Here is an 18,353-nt window from a genome sequence, read left to right on the forward strand (position 1 = left end):
TGTGACCACAGACAGACTAATAAGAGATACAGTGTGACGTACGAATGCAATGGTGTTACCAGTAGAGATTTAATGGTAACACGTTCGAGTAGCTACTTTGAATAGGATAATCATCGAAGTAAACTTTTTCTCCATTTCAGTATAAACTCCATAATTATTAATTAAAATTGTATGTATAATTTTAGCTTACTTCTGTATGATTACCTACCCTATTATATTATAGTTGGTCACACCAAATTGCCAGTAAATAAGAAGATTCATGATAAGAAGGGTTTTTGTGTATTTTTTTATGAATGCGACTGAAGGACTTGTATCCATGGTCATGAAATAAATAAAAAATAAAAAAAGTAAATAAGAACAAAAAAACTATACTCATCTTTTTCTTTTGGGATGATTCTCTCTGTCTATGTTTGAAATGGGACAGTCCTTTGACAAACTATATTTGTTTTATTTATACTTATTTATTGCACGCGGTGCATGTCGCTTGCTCATGTTTCAACAGACACGATTTTTCTTTTACCTCTTATCTCAGTTATAGCCGGTCAAACAAGTTTGTCAGTAGAAATAGCCGCGAAATTAAAAATTTCTATGGGACGATAACCCTTCGCGCCTACATTTTTAGGGTTCCGTACCCAAAGGGTAAAAACGGGACCCTATTACTAAGACTCCGCTGTCTGTCTGTCTGTCCCTCTATCACCAGGTTGTATCTCATGAACCGTGATAGCTAGACAGTTGAAATTTTCGCAGATGATGTATTTCTGTTGCCGCTATAACAACAAATACTAAAAACAGAATAAAATAAATAGTTAAGTGGGGCTTCCATACAACAAACGTGTTTTTATTGCCGTTTTTTGCGTAATTAATGGTACGTACGTTTTTTAAATTAGCCGCTTTTTTCTACTAACGGAAATTTTCATAATTTCGTTTTAAAATGACTCAGTCAGTTAACGCTGTTAGATAGGTATTTGTCCGCGGATAGTCAAGTCAGGAATATTTTGTATAGGATTTAGGAACATAGGTAAGGATGATACAACGCAGCATACGGAAGCCTGAATACTCATCCAAAGATAGTATCAGGCATAACATAGTAATCTATTGCAATTGAGAGATACGCAGGAATCACAAGTTGCTCCTGCGCGGAATGATAATAGGATCCTGTAGCGAGCCAATGACCTGAGGCGACTTTTCCGTCACATTGCTATTTTAAACGCTTGATTCCATTAGTCTGCTTATTGACAGCTTTTGTTAAAAAGGGACTTCCACTTGTATTACAAGTTTTTGAGAAACGGACCCCAGGGGCCCATTTCTCAAACGGTATTAGACTAATATTATTAGTCCACCAACTGTCAAGTCGTATGAGTTACCATGGCAACACACTAATAATATTAGACTAATACCGTTCGAGAAATGGGCCCCTGGCCGCATTTCTCTACCGATTCTCGTAAAATCGGGAGCACGTTCGGTAGTTAGATAGTTTTTTTTCGTCGTTTCGTTGTTAGGAAATTTTTCAGTGGTGGAAATTGGCAAAAATGACTAAATTAAATTGTCATTAGTGTCTATGACACTTACGACCATTCAAAATAGGGCAGTTCGCTGTGATTATGACTCAGCGAAGTATTTTTTTTTCATTTTATAAGCTTATGCATGTTTAATTTAAATATGTATTAGTTTAGAGTAGATAGATAAAATTGCAATACCCTTACAGGGTGTCATGTTGTGATACATTATCGATTAAGAACATCTGTAATTTTACCAATGTGAAAGCAATAAATATATTATTATTATATTATTTATTTCATAAGCTTATGTGGGATTGGGCGGGACATTTCTGCCGTATGCACCCGGATCGGTGGACCAAACTGGCTACCGAATGGACACCGTAGACTAGCCGGGGCAGAGGCAAACCAAAAAAGAGATGGCGGGATGACCTCGACCCTTTTTGCAGCGACTGGCGGGGCATGCACCAAGCCGTTATGAGTGGCGGAAGAAAGGGGAGGCCTTTGCCCAGCAGTGGGAACTGGGAAACAAGATAGGCTAATTAAAAAAAACAATAAAAAGCTTATGCAGCTTATTGCGGTGTCTACAGCACAAAGTCACTAATAGTCTACATATGTGTATGCAATGGGGGATGCACTGTAGGTAAAAAATACTAAGGGGGTGCATTCGGAGCTTATAACACCTTACAAGTGGATGAAGTCGCGGGCGATAGCTAGTCAGTAAAATCGTAGTTGTAGCACCTTTTCAAAGTAACGTTAAGTAATCCAATCTAAAGTTTGTCGAACTCGCTGCGTTTTACGTAATCGAACAACTCGCGAATGCGAAGCGAAGCGGCGCGGCGCGGCGCGGAGGGCCCACGGCGTTCGCGTTCGCAACGAGATCGGCCACGTAGGACACTTCCATACATATATATTACTTCGTAAAGACAGGCCTTACGAGCACTACGAATGGGGCCGATACATTGGAGTCAAAATCGCATTTAGTTACACCAGCGCGCTCAGTCGTGTGGCGAATTGCGCAGTGGAAAGGCGTCACCATTTGTGTAAACAAAGTATAACCGTATGCATACAATTCCGACCGAACACCGACGCCTTTCCACTGCGCAATTTGCCACACAACTGAGCGCGCCGGTGTATCGGCCCCATTCGTAGTGCTCGTAAGGTCGGTCTTTACGAAACAACGCAACATCAAGGTTGAGGGATATATGTCTATGCTTCTATAGGTATCAAAGCTTTGATTCACTCCGCGCCGCATAGTTTCGCTTCGCGTTCGCGTGTTGTTCGCCTACGTAGTACGCTGCGTTACTATGACGTTGTCTATCCATCATTGTCAACGTATTCCACGCACGTACCTATCTAACTAGAGTTATGTGTCTTGCCGCTAAAATGTGTAAGATTCGGGGTCACCGACCGTGTTGAACGAAATGAAATGGCTGTATTTATTTCGAAACTTTTTTGACATTTTAAAGATATTTTTTCCAGATTTATTGTACAAACTTTTTCAGTACAATCGAACTTACGCTCTCATTTTAAAACGCCAAACTGAAATGAAATGACATGAAACTTGCCATGGACTCAAGTACCTAACATGTACCTAATCTACTTGTATCTGTTAATTACTAGTTTTGGTTGCTAGGAATTATAAAATAAATCGTGTTTCGAAGATGGAATTTTTGCATGTAAGTTTAAGTAAGTTTACCTACTTGCTAAATTTTTTTGTATTACATTCCTATCATCGAAGACGAAGAGTACTAGTAGCAGACGTAGAAATACATAAATACTTAGGTAGTTTAATGTCCCTTCCATATTGTTACTTCAGAAAATCGCTTAAAAATGTGTGACTCTTAAATATTCGTTTCAAAATGCAAAAGAAGCGGTGGGATTGGTGGGAGTGAAAAGCATACTTTTGAAATACATAATACCTATGATATAAGTACATATTTTATGCTTTTTTCGACACATGCTGCTATCGTTAACAACGTAATTTCCTCCCGCGGACGCTTCGGCTGTGGAATGAGCGGGGCCGAGGTTTTCCCGAGGGGCTACAGTATGGGGTTCTTCAAAAAAGGAGTGTACAGGTTTTTAAAGGGTCGGCAACGCGCATGTAATATATCTGGTGTTGCAGGCGTCCATAGGCTACGGTGACTGCTTACCATCAGGCGGGCCGTATGCTTGTTTGCCACCGACGTGGTATAAAAAAACTAAGAAAAGTTGAATTTATTTAGTTCAACACAATCCCATGTTACTACAGCTATCCCTTATTTAGTAATTCGGCTCATGTACAGTCAGCGGCGTCAGCGCCGGATTTCGGTCGTTGTACAGTTAGACACAGTTATGCGATTGCGATCTGTCGGATTTGGTGAATTATTTTGACCGACATTTTGTGACCTAAATAGCGGAGGTATGATGCCAAAAAGGTCATTAAAGTAGGCAACGCTGTGATATCAGGTAATGTAGTATTTATGTAACTGTAATTGTACAGTTATTATGATCCAGTAAATACACCACTTATAAACTTACTAGGGGCTCTGTGCATTGGCGTAGCTAGGCGTGAGCGAATTGGGCCCTCGCCCACGGCCTCGCACTTTAAGAGGCCTCGCGGAAACCAGCCCTTTTTAACATCTTGGGAATACACATTGAAAGAGGGCCTCGCAGATGCGACTCCGCCCACGGCTAGATTAGTTCACTCTACGCCACTGGCTCTGTGAACAGCGGGCCTCGTTAACCACCTTTGTTCCCAGAAGCGGATTTACAGTGTTGGCCGCCCTAAGCCCCAGGCCCTGTAGTAATTAAGAATAAGAAATATTTATTAGCACAATAAAGAACACAAAGATTGATTCATTTAGAGTATATGTATACGAACAGAATTGTGCTAAAAGGTCCTCACTCAGCTTAATGTCTCGAAGGGAATCCTAGGACGCACGACGTGACGCTGATTTTCAGTGAAGCCTGATAGTTTTAGTTTTTCTACTGAAATAAGTTCAAAATAAAGTAAGTAACAAAACATAAGGATCACTCCATATCCATACTAAAATTATAAATGCAAAAGTGTGTCTGTTTGTCTGTTGCCTCTTCACGCTTAAGTAATAGCCGCCCCTTTCTCAGCAGCTATCATGCAAACTGCCGCCCCTAATATCTGGCCGCCCTAGGCCCGGGCCTACTAGGCCTTAGGGTAAATCCGCCACTGGTTATTTCGGCAGTTTGAAATAAAAAATCAACACTGAATCGACCAATAGTAGTATGTTAATTGTAACTAAGGGATGAAAGACACTCATTTCAGTCGAGATTGTTTAATAAAGCCAATACCGAGGCTGAAATGGTTCCTTTCACCCGATATAAACACTACTTTTAATTTCGAATACGAGGAAAGTAAAATAATTACATCAAATAATTATGTATTTAAAAAAACCATGACTAGGTATTTCTTGAGGGTACTTTCCATATAAATACATTTACATAGAACCTAATTTTAATTATACTGATTTAAACTAACACGATTTTCACTCATAATTTTAAAACTACGGGACTCTGCCTATGACCACGAACGTAACGTCACGTTCGAAACGTCAGGCCATAAATAAACGTAAGTTTGTACGCGACTAATTTTAATTGCCTAGGTATAGTAAGAAAAAGGATGAAAAACCTATTTGGAAAGTAAAAATCTCTAGAGCAGACGCGTATCACTGTCAGCTCGCTAGATAAACAATGATTCACATTCAGACCATGAGAAATGAAAAATGTCTTGGTCGAAAAATATACCTGTCCCGGTCAGAAAACGTGAGGTCGGTCGCCGGCGTCTTGCATCGAGCGTGGGGGTGTCGTTGTCAACCCCTACGATTTCTCAGAAATATATGAGCAGTTCAGTAAATAATTAACAAATTTAACATTGATCTGATCATTTAACTGTGTGGGTTATGTACGCCCTAAGACTTTCAGATATATTTATTGATTCGTATCACTCAATCGTGTTGGAATCGATCTGGTGTGCATGATCAAAGTCAAGGTTGGATGTGACAGAATTCGAGCCAGACGGCCAGAATTTGACGCAACCGTAGCTTTAGGTAACATCAGCATAATAGGCAAAATTTGTAGAAATTTCATAATTATATTGTACTTTTTAAGGTTCCGTACCCAAAGGGTAAAACGGGACCCTATTACTAAGACTCCGCTGTCTGTCTGTCTGTCCGTCTGTCACCAGGCTGTATCTCATGAACCGTGATAGCTAGACAGCTGAAATTTTCACAGATGATGTATTTCTGTTGCTGCTATAACAATAAATACTAAAAACAGAATTAAATAAATATTTAAGTGGGGCTCCCATACAACAAACGTGTTTTTTGGGCGTTTTTGAGTGTAATGGTACTGAACCCTTCGTGCGCGAGTCCGACTCGTACTTGGCCGGTTTTTATTACTTTAATTGTACTTTAATTTTTATTACTTTCTAAATAGGTAGTTTGAGACCGGTCTATATATAAACGGCCATATAAGCAATTATACGGTAGTTTCGGAAGGACTTTTGTACGAACTTTTTTTAGGAAGTAGACTAAATATTGTCCGTAAATTGCCCATCACCTAAAACATTTCAATCATACAGAATTTGCTACTGAAAAATGCAGGTGGCTCTTTCAAAACTTGGCTCCCTCATGCCACTTTCCCCTATGATTTTAAGTTTTAACTGATTGCATTTTAAAAAGAATTCATCTTCTTAATTATTTAGGCAAAAGGTAGAGTTTGGAAATAAAATTGTACAATAATAACTACTTATCGAATAAATAATAAATATACGTACCTACTTTATTAAATCGTATGACAAAAGTAAGTACAAAAATAGGCACTTAAAATACCTAAAAATTATTCAGTACCTAGTATGTATTATAAAATATCAACATTCAGGGTGCTGAGCCAAGCAGCTGCGTCGGGTGCGAGATGCAAAAATAACTAACAAAAAAAATTGTCTCCTTCTTACGCTACCTACGCTTTAGAACATCAACCTGCCACCATTGCTGACGCTACCTAATCCCTGATCCTTATTCTGCAGTCAACACACGGACTTGTTCCGCGTTTATATAAGAGCGATATGCCAATTTTAGCACATTCCTATTTTGAAAATATAAGCGCTAGCAATTGTTTTTATCTAATCTGATATTGGTGTTTTTGCTGACTGTGCTGTGGAAGTGTTTAATAAAAATTTATTATTTAGATTTTTTTGTGGTGAGTTTCAATTTTAATAGTTACGGTAGTTAGTATTATTTTATTACTTACCTATTTTATCCTATTAACAAAAAAATATTAATATAAAAAGACATAACTTTATTTGGAGCTTTATAATTATCTTTTTCTTTTATACATTTCGAAATAATAAATATTCCTTTGTGTGTAATGGTTTTTAAATAATATAAAACATATTTTTTGTTTAGTAAATCTCTCTCATCTTAGTAAAATTACTTGCACTAACTTAACTAGAGTTAGAAGTTAGACCAAGATAAGTTTGATAACATACGCTGTGCAAGTTGTTATTTATACGTCATAATTTCATAGAAGTTTGACGTTTAAAATAACACTTGGACTGCGTGTGCTATCAAAATAGTTGCAGACTTATCTTGGTCTAACTCTAGTATCTTTGCTAGTATTTAATTATGTTTGTCTTTCAGGTTTTCATATTACCTTTTAATGATGAAGATCCCTAATTCAAAATATTTATTTTTCTTATTTTTATTCGTGACCTACGCCGGGGCATTTGATGACATTGATTTAGAACTTGAAAATGGAATTTTGGGAAAACTATTAAGGGTAAGTACCTAATATGACAGTGTGATACATCATCAAGGGCAAACACGAGTAAACTTTGAGCAACCTAAACGGGTTCCCCTCATCTGGCAGAATATTATTTCTCAGAAATAAACTTCGCATAATACGTATCGCAGAAAACTTTTAGTCTAATGATACTTTCGGATAATATTCATTCGACAGAATTCTCTAAGTGTGTTAACAAGGTTAGGCTTTTCTGCCAAATAATATTATGCAAAAAGAAATTCTGCAAAGTAATATTATGCGAAAGGTAATTCTGCCAAACGAAATTTCTGCCAAGTAACATTATGCAATAGAAAAATATGTCAAAAAACTTTCTGCAACACAATAGGGAACCAACTTATACATTAAGATAATTTTGCGGTTTCACTCACGTTTTTTTTTTAACTTAAACAATGTAAACTGAAAGAGTCTAAAGTATACGTCGTAGTAAACGTCGGGATGTATTATAAATTCAATATACGCGATATAATCCGTTTTCATAGTTTTATTTCATGAGTAACTATCGCGGTAACCGAAGACAATATTGAGTCTAAAGTAGTTTAGTTTAACTTATACAGTTTAGTTTAACTTATACAGTTTAGTTTAACTTATATAGTTTAGTTTATACTTGTATAGTTTCTTCGAAAGAAAACTTTGGCGGCTATTTTTATTTTAACCACGATCTGAACCATAACTGTGATTTAAATCACTCTTCAGAACTAGCAATGGGTAAGTTGCAGCACATTCTTAAAAATGCAGGAACATTCTCGTAAGTTTCTGGAAACTTACACGAGAATCTAAAGCAAGTTTTCAATATTAGTTTTTATCATTTATTCTTGTGAGAATTTTTCAAAAAAGTGTTACTTAATATTCTTATATAATCACATAACCTATTAGACAGGCAGAAGGAATATCTAATAAAGCCTGTATCTATTAGGTCTTGACATATTTTTATTGTCTGTTAAATTTTAATTCCTGAGAGCTTTTCCTACAGAAAATTACCTACTTTGGAAACTCCTTACAATGCTATGCAGAACTAATTACAAGTATTCCTTTACAGTCAATGGAAAATCAAACTAAAGCAGATACACTGAATCTGCCAGCTAATGCAACATCTATCAGAGAAAACATTACAGATACCTTCAGGTAAGTACTCTAAGTACTCGTAGAAGGTAATCGATATCAATAGACCCTGGCGTTTTCAGTCTCATATTTACGGTTAGATTTTGTTTAGATTTTTCTATTTTCCGTGCGGAAAGCGTCAACTGTCTGCCCGTTACGCTAACGAAGTTGCCGCTTTCCAGCTCCCATAGAACACAAAAACCGGCCAAGTGCGAGTCGGACTCGCCCACCGAGGGTTTCGTACTTTTTAGTATTTGTTGTTATAGCGGCAACAGAAATACATCATCTGTGAAAATTTCAACTGTCTAGCTATCATGAGAAACAGTCTAGTGACAGATAGACGGACAGTGGAGTCTTAGTAATAGGGTCCCGTTTTTACCCTTAGGGTACGGAACCCTAAAAATAGTATACAAACCTCGGGCAGTAAATAAGGAAGCCTCAGATCTCATGTTTGATGTGCGTACGTAACATACTGCTTCGTACTTATATTGCATTGTATTGCAAAGCGACATTTCTGCCGCCTGCATTACTGCAGCGTAACATTTATGCCGCAAATGTCAAAAACTCTCTGCCATGTCTCTGCCCTAATTTTGACATTCGCGACAGCAATGCAGTCGGCAGTAATACGTTGCTGTATTTGTCGATCTATGAACTCAAAACAAAAACGGTCGTTTTAACTTTGGACGCATAGATTGACAAATCCAGCAACGTAAAAACTATTATAATGTATTCATAAGGTACCTAAATACTAAATACAGTACGTAGCGGCCCCCATTTTTGAATATCTATCGTTAATTTGAAATAATCACAATTATTTAGCAGTGGCGCTAGTGAGCACGTTGACGGGCTCTGAAATGAAGCGCAGCAATGCTCTGTCCTGTCGGCCGTCGCGTCGGCCTGATTCGAACTTTAAGATAGATACGTCAAAAGTTTGCTAAAGATACGATATGGATCGGATATGTCAGTGTCAAAAGTGACGTTTATGTTTGAAGAAACGTCACTTTTGACACTGACATGTCCGATCCAAGTCGTATCTTTAGCAAATTTTTGGCGTATCTTATATTGCGAATTAGGGCGTGTATCGTAGAAATTGAAATAGAAATATATTTATTTGCCATTAAATGTGGTATACAATGGTGTTACATTATTATTTATAGAGCCATACACATTTAGACTTTAAAAAGCCATGCAAATTGAAAACTTATACTAAATTTAAGTTCAATTGACATCATTATTTTAATCAAACATGCATTATTAACCTAGTTATAAAGCCATTAGTTATTAACGTGGACTGTTACTAACAAATTATGAAGTGACAGTTAATTAACTAAAAATTCCTTCAGACTGTAGTAACATTTGTCGACAAGGAAAGAGTACAGTTTGTTTTTAAATTTATTGAGTGGTAGCTGTTTAAGCTCATCAGGCAGTCTATTAAATATTTTAACGCACATTGCATAACAACTTTTATTTTTCATGACTGTATGCATATTAGGGAGTACTAGTCTGTTAGGATATCTAGTGTTAAAATGTGTTATATCTCTTTTCTTGACGAATATATCGGGGTGCAATTTAACAAATACACAAACTTCGTATATATAAATCGAGTGTATAGGTACAGTTAACAATAAAATTTCAATTTAATAAAAGAACTTACACAAGATGTTCTTTGACGCATGTTGCATATTGCTCTAATGCATTGTTTTTGTGCTATAAGGGCATGATTTACATATGACGAATTTCCCCACATCAATATACCGTACCTTAAATTGGATACAACATAAGCATGATATGCCATTATAGCGGTTTTCATATCAGTTATGCGTGTCAATCGCCATAAAACATATACAAATCTATTAATTTTTGAGCATACCTTATCCACATGCGTTTTCCAAGTACATCGATCATCTAGGGCAAACCCTAAAAACGTAGTGGTATCACATTCTACGAGAGTCTGTCCATTATAGGCTATAAATACGTAAACGTAAATAAACTGTTTAGGGCGTTTAGGACGTTTATAAGGGCTAGTTTTAATTACGATTGCCTTTCGTTCCAGCTGCGAGAACCGAACGTACGGCTACTACGCGGACGTGGACAACGAATGCCAAGTCTTTCACGTCTGCTTGCCCTCGCAGACGCCGTCGGGGCGCAGCGTCACGTATAGATGGAGCTTTATCTGCCCTAACGAGACAGTCTTCAACCAGGTGAATGAATGAATTAATGTTTATTTGTATCAGCAAGCGTATATATATACAGGTGTTGCATTTTTATTTTCGGACGATCCTGGTTTTGTCATGACTGGTGTACAAATATTGTTGGTGTGTGAATGTGTGATCAATGATCATACATTTTTATACCTTCACCAAGGAGTTTAGACCGAAGGGTGTCAAGTTCTGGCGGTTACTGCATAAAAAGTATTTTTATCTCATTAGCAGCAATGAATTAATCAACCTTCGCGATTTCGGGTTTAGTGGTTCCAATAGTTATTCTTTATCTTCTTCTTCCTCGCGTATACCGGCATTTTTGCTACGGCTCATGGGAGCCTGGGGTCCGCTTGAGAACTAATTCCAGGATTGACGTTAGCACTAGTTTTTACGAAAGCGACTGCCATCTGACCTTCCAACTCAGAGGGGACACTAGGCCTTATTGGGATTAGTCCGGTTTCCTCACGATGTTTTCCTTCACCGAAATGCAACTGGTAAAATATCAAATGATATTTCGAACATACGTTCCGAAAACTCATTGGTACGAGCCGGGGTTTGAACCCGCGACCACCGGATTGACAGTCGCATGCTCTTACCGCTAGGCCACCAGCGCTTAATAGCACAATGTAGATTCTTATAAATTGACATTAATGTACTTTGTACTGTAATCATATGTTGTGAAATAAATATATCTAATCTAATCTAATCAACCTACATGCCGGTAACCTGCCGGTAGGCCTCCAACGAGATGGAGCGACGACCTGCGTCTGGTCGCGGGAATTCGGTGGATGCGAGCGGCACAGGATCGGTCGGAGTGGCGAGCCTTGGGGGAGGCCTATGTCCAGCAGTGGACGTCTATCGGCTGACATGATGATGATGATGATGATGATGATAACCTACATTATTCACCTGTACGTATATGAAATGTGTTTCAACATGTAACATATTTTTTACAGGAAGTCCTCGTATGCACAAGGCCAAGGGACGCAATCGATTGCGCAGATTCACCATATTACTACTATTTAAACATGGAAATTGGTAAAGAAAGTAACGACACTAAATCTGAAGCTAATGACAAATATAACACAAATACAGAAAACATGAACACAGAGACTGTTAAAAACACAGAAATGGTTAACCAACAAACTGCCAAGGAAAGGAATAGAGAAAGAATAAAACAACAAAGAAGAAAACCGGCTAATAAAAGAAAACAAAATTTAATAGCCCAAAGCCTTTTACAAGAAGTCGTTACAGAAGTTGAAAAAGAAGATTTAGCAGACAAAAATATCGAGTTACCGTATATGAGTCCAGAAATAATAGAAATTGAACCTAAAATAGAAGATGTCAATGATGAAGTTCCAGTGGCAATAACTGATGAAGATTTCGAAAACACCAGGCTATTTGCAGAAAGGAGTTTGAAGATGAAAAACAGAAAGTTGAAAAGAGGATTGTTTAGGTTTAAAGCTGATGTTTAGGTTAAGTACTTTAGAATATTTACTAAAAATGCAATAATAAAGATAAAACCACCATTGATTGTGTTTAAATAATCGCCAACACAGCTATCTTCAAGGGATTCACCGTTACGTACCGCATTCGTCACCGTCGTTAAGTGGCAAAGTATAACCAAATATTATAGTGCCAAATATTATTAATTTATAGTGTAATTTTTATCCTGAAATAAATAAATCTAAATCTATTAACGTTTTTGATGCCTTACTATTCCAAATTTATCTTAGTCTATTACTAAATATGTACATTTAATATTAATCGTATTTAAACTATCGTGAGACATATTAACTTAACTAACTTAGCGGTTTCACTCACGTATTTTTAGTCACTCGCGCGACATGTTTCGGAGAGCCTAGGTCTCCATTTTTAAGCACTAACAGTGCCTGAGTATATTTAATATTGGTTACGCTATTGCTGGGCACTGGCCTTTTCATGTGTACAAGTACGTTTTACCTATTGTTCACTACACTGGCCCAATGCGGATTGAGGATTTCAAGAACACCTCTAAATTTCATCGCTGTGCTTCGAGCGTTTGGGTGTGGGGGACAAACAAAACTCTTCAAAAAATCCTCGAAATTCGTGCGAATATTACGAAGTTACTAAATATGACGTTTAATGTGTCTGTCTACGCACGAAGTAACTACATGGGTATATTTGATATTCGTAAGTTTGTTTTAACATGCAAGTTTGCAACGAACAACAAACATATCTTCTTCTTCTTTCCAGACCTTATCCCATTTACTTGGGGTCGGCCCTCCCCCTTTCTACTGTCCTCTTCTTCCATTCTGCACGGTTTAGTGCCAGGTGTGCGTCCTTTGTCCCTTGCTCTCTCAGGCTTTTCCACCGTCCTCAACGAAGTGGCTGGTGGTCTCCCGCGTCCTCGCGTAGTTGTAGGCATCGCTAAGGCTACATACATATGAAACAAACATATGACATAAGTTATGTCATGTTTGTTGTTCGTTGCAAACTGTCTGTCTACTGTAATAGATGGATACAGTCTAAGGAAAAAAACGTGCCTCGAAAATCAAGACAATTTGACTCACGATCAGATGGCGCCACTACCTTTAGCCTACTCTCGTGTAGATGGCGTTGACGGTTTTATTTGTTATTTAACAATTTTAACGCATATCAGTGAAAGAACATGGGGCAAAATCATATAAAAATAATTGAGGCAAATAAAAAAAATCATTTATCCATATATAAATACATTTTTTGATATTTTTATTTTTAGTTTTAATTGTGTGTCCATAGATGGCAGTGAATTTACTGTGGCACAAAATTTTCTATGACAGTACCGCTCTATCTTATTATATCCTCTTTGCGATAAGTAAATTTTAACTTGACTGTATGTATAAAATTAACTTAAGTAATATAGTATTTATAATTTACAATTGATTTTGTAAAAAAGATAGTAGAAAACTTTGTATTCTTGGTAGATAGAAATTAAAAATATCTGGTAATCGGATTTTAAATCATATGATAACTTTGTTATAAATAGCTAATCTTGTTTATAATCAGTTTATTGGAAGCAAACATTTTTAATTGAAATGGACTTAAGACGTAAATGAGATAATCCGTCACACTTATCTTTAACGAGAAAACTCATGCAATAAAAACGATTTCATAGCCTTATCAACAAATTTTATGCCTCGATCCGCTTCGCGGTTGAACGAATAGCTTCAAACTAGTAGTTTCATTCCAACATGAGAATAAAGTAACAAAATGCTAACTTTATTTCTAATAATCACATTGATCAACTTCAAAATAATAAGTGGCGTAGAAGACAATGACACCAAATTTATTAATTCACTACCAGAAAAACAAAAGAAAGAGTTTCTTCAAAAAATAGAGAAAAGAATACAAAATGAAGTCCCAGAAGTCAAGTCTCCAGAACTAAATGACACAAATGTGGACCTTTATGAAAAACGTTTAGAAGATCAGGGAAAAACTATTCAAAATATTCTGAGATCCGAAATAGAAAATCTTAAAACTCATCATCGGCGAAATTTAAACGATACCGAAAGGATTGAAGCATCCCATATTGACTTGACCTTACGAGCTAAAAACCAAAAATCAAAGGCAACGAGAAGAAAAAACCAAGGTAATAAAATAGTCGAAGATGTTAAAAATATTCCGGTAATAATAAAGTATGACAGTCAAGGCGTTAGCAATCACAAAAATAACCTGAGTAACACGTCCATTAAAATACAAAATACAGTGGCACAAGCTGACAAAAACGTATCGAAGGTAGATGTTATTACGTGGGAAAATATAAGTTTAACTACGAAATCTGTAAATGTGAATGATTCTTCAATTGAATACAAAAGGACTGAGAGACGTTCAAATGATTTTGACACGTTTGAAAATGTTGATAACGCTACCGTAGAATTACGAGATAATACTGCTAGTTCCAGTTTTAGTTCCATAAATGATACTACTACAGTCAACACGGAGTCATATGATGTAGACAGCACCAAAACTACAAATTATATCTTAGGCGTAAGTTCAAACCGGGACAGTGATAATTCAAAAACACAAAGCGTGACTTTTGATACCTTAAAAATTAACACTGAAAACCCACAGGAAGACCATAAAATCAAGAACACTTCTTCACAAGTTGAAAATAACACAATGTTAGAAAATATCACAGAAATTAATTCAACGTTAAGTTATTCCAAATTTGATGCACAAATTAGTAACTCAACTGCTAAAAGCCCCCAAGCAAAGTCGGGTATTGTTGTTGATACTACAGCACAATATAATGAAAGCACACAAACACATTACGAAATTAGCAGTATGACGAAATATTATTTCGATGGAAAAACATCTAAGCCAAGTACGATAATAGATAATGGGAATGCAACTATACACTATCTAGATAGTAGTAGTACAGTATCTGATAAACTAACAACTACAAAAAAGGTTGATCCTAGCATTACCGAAAGTACAACCGTTAATAGTGCTACTGTAACAACAAATAATATACTTAGCACTCAAATAAGCAATGTTAATGCAGACACACGTAAAGACTATCATTCTTCTACAACAGGTAATTAAAACGTTAATAACAAATAATATATACGGGAGTAGAAAACCGGTATTTAAGATGTAGATCTGCTCCCAAATAGTAAAAGAAAACGTAATGTTTAATATACCTAATCATAAAATTGCTAACAAAAATCCAGCTTAAGATAATAATACACCAATTCAATCAACTATAAGAGGCTATAGAGTATTTATACAATAAATACAAAATAGGCAGTAAGAAAATAAAAAATATTATAGGAACATTTCTTACACAAATTGACTAAGTCCCACGGTAAGCTCAAGAAGGATTGTGTTGTGGGTACTCAGACAAAGATATATAAATTATTCATACAAATACTTAAATACATAGAAAAGATCCATGACTCGAAAACAAATATCTGTGTTCATCGCACAAATAAATGCCTTTATCGGCATAAACAATTATATTAAGAATACAACAATAAAAGACTTATCTTAAAAAAAAAAACATTCAATGATGATACTACATGATACTATAAAATAACTTCATTCTTCAAGTCTTACTAAAACATAATTTATTACTTATGATCACTATGCTCACACATTAATGTTGCACCTACTAAGAACAGTGTTTAACAAACATTACATTTAAAAAGGGTAATTCCTAATTACTTTAAAATAAAATTTATTCTATATCATTTAGATAAATATATAATAAATGATTTTAATTCCATGAAACAGAGGTTAAAGCCTAAAATTAAGAAGTCTTTTAGTATATTTCACTGTTTCAGAGTCTAATCCAGAATCCGTTTCGCATAGTAAAGAGGACAGTGAGAAACAGCCACATTTTGTACCGGTATATAATTATGACCCTGAAAACGCCTATTATAACGCAAACGACCAACAATCACACGGTAATGTTGAAGGAGAGTCGATTATTAAAATTAAAGAAACACATTCAAAATCCACCAACTTCGATTTTTATACCAATGAAAACAAAAAGAGTTTAAGAGTTAGGGATGTTAAAGAAAGGGTTATATCAAATAATAAAATCAAACAAACTTCTGATTTGTACGATATAATATTAAGCGATGTATCTGAAGAATCTTCAGAAGACAACGTTTTTATTGAAAAGCCTTTAAAATATACTTTGAAGAAGATACGGACAAAGCTATACAAAAACAAAATAAATGGAACATCTGAAGACGATGTCAATAATAATGATATTATCACAATAACACCGGAAAATAAAAATGATAATGATAACAGCACTCATACAGAAAACAATGAAAATAAAAGTATTACCGAGCTATTTACAAACTTTGGTGCCCTTTTGCAAGATCTGGTTGATAGAGCTAACGATGAGACACCATCTTCTGAAGGAAAAAAAGATTCCGATAAGAAAACTTACAGAGAAATAGCAAATTCTTTAGAAATTCCCAATAAAGTACTTAAAAATAAAGGTCTCCAACAAATAATAAACATCCTTAAATATATCCAAGATAAAGTCGGAGAAAAAAGACTAAAACAAAACAAGAATAAACGGAATAAGAAAGAACATCAATCTCGGTTCCATATTAAAGATAGGGATGAAAAGTATAAACATAAAAAAGATAAAGTATATACTTCTTTAGACCAAAATGATATAAATTATCCAAATGTTGGCTACCAAGATACAAAGCTTGATAAATCAGTTTCTAAAATAAATGATGATTACTTGGAGATACATATTAACAATCTGAAAAATTTAATTTATAGAAATGATTTGGGCTCAGAAAAGTATGACTGGCTAGGTACAACTGTTCTTATTCGAGCTGGTTTAGAAAAAATACAAGATATAATGTGAGAATCTATAACTTATATTAACAAACTTTTTTTTAACATTTCCAATATTACAACTATGGTCCACAGTTATAATACATAATTTCCTTTTTTTTTTAATATTTTGATGAATGAAAATATCTTACCCAAGAACTGCGTCATTCATAGCTAATCATATGACCTTAAACACTAATAATATTGTGTAAAATTTTATAATTTCAGAGAAAATAAACTACATGGTAAAAAACTACATAATTTAGATCAGAAACTCCTAGAATTTGCCATGGAACTTTATAAAACAGCAAAAGAAACAATCGAATCACAAGCAAGTGAGCATAATTTGTCATCAAAGCAAAGAAAAAAAGTCTCTTCCCAAACACCTAAATCTAAAAAGGGGAAGAATTCAGATATATTTAAGATATTAATTGGCTTGGATATACCCAAAACAGTGTCGACGTTGAAAAGTAATGTTGAGGATTTTAAGGAGTCCTTAGATTGTGTGGAAATATGCTTAAATGACGTAAGTATTTTCGTAAAATTAAAAGCACCAAAGTATTTTCATAAGAGTTTCATATAGGAAGTGCAAACACGTGCCGCTTGCCCATTAAAGTTGGTCAAAGGTGCCTACTGCCTAGCCTTTCACAGATTGCATAATATACTCGAGGAAATGGATCGGGTACCGGCGTGTGATCATCGGGTGGCCTAGAGGTAAATGGCGTTAATCAAGTAGGCAGAAGACGCTGGTTCGTTTCCGGCCTCGTCCCCCGGACGGCTTGTTTACTTTTTCTTTAGTATACTTATGACATCTATTTCAGTTTATATTTTCATAAAATTAATCACTAACCTATTGATGTAACAAAAATTATTTGACTCTAATAAAGCATTTGACTCCTCAAGTACGTAGTCAAGTACAATACGGACAGTCTACCACAAGGTAGTATCCTCGGTACCAAACTATTAGATATAATATTTTAATTCCAGCTCCACACTGCAATAAAACAAGTATCATCAATCACCACATACAAGAAACAGCGTTGGTTTGAAAATATAAAGCAGCTATATCTACAATCCGCAGACGACAAAGAATACTTAGAACTTTTCTTACATCTGGTGATGGCACGATTAATGGACCTCATAGACGCGAGATTTAAAAAGATGACCTCAGAAGATGTTTTATCTCTCTTCTTGAAAAGAGATAAAGTAGAGGTGGACAGGATAGAAGTGGAATTTGTATTGGCGATGAGGATTTGTAATAAGTTAATGGAATTAAAGCAATAAATGATGATTTAGCATTTTGTAAAGAAGAAAATAATGCATTTATATTTTGAAAAGCAAACAATTAATAGGTATTTTGAAAAGTAGCATCGATAAGTGAAGTTATCGGCATCCATATTGAAAGTGAAAAGGT

The 18,353-nt window shown here is 35.7% G+C and overlaps 1 protein-coding gene across 1 annotated transcript; it reads left to right on the plus strand.

The window, feature by feature from the left end:
• The first annotated feature begins 7,169 nt into the window (after positions 1-7,169).
• Positions 7,170-12,140, plus strand: LOC134752616 (uncharacterized). The gene is made up of 4 exons (XM_063688285.1): positions 7,170-7,286; positions 8,347-8,432; positions 10,462-10,609; positions 11,566-12,140. The coding sequence occupies exons 1-4, from the start codon at positions 7,170-7,172 to the stop codon at positions 12,082-12,084; spliced, it is 870 nt and encodes a 289-aa protein (XP_063544355.1). The 3' UTR covers positions 12,085-12,140.
• The last annotated feature ends 6,213 nt before the right edge of the window (positions 12,141-18,353 follow it).

This window comes from Cydia strobilella, chromosome 25, assembly GCF_947568885.1.
Source record: "Cydia strobilella chromosome 25, ilCydStro3.1, whole genome shotgun sequence".
In the NCBI taxonomy this organism is placed as follows: Eukaryota; Metazoa; Arthropoda; class Insecta; order Lepidoptera; family Tortricidae; genus Cydia; species Cydia strobilella.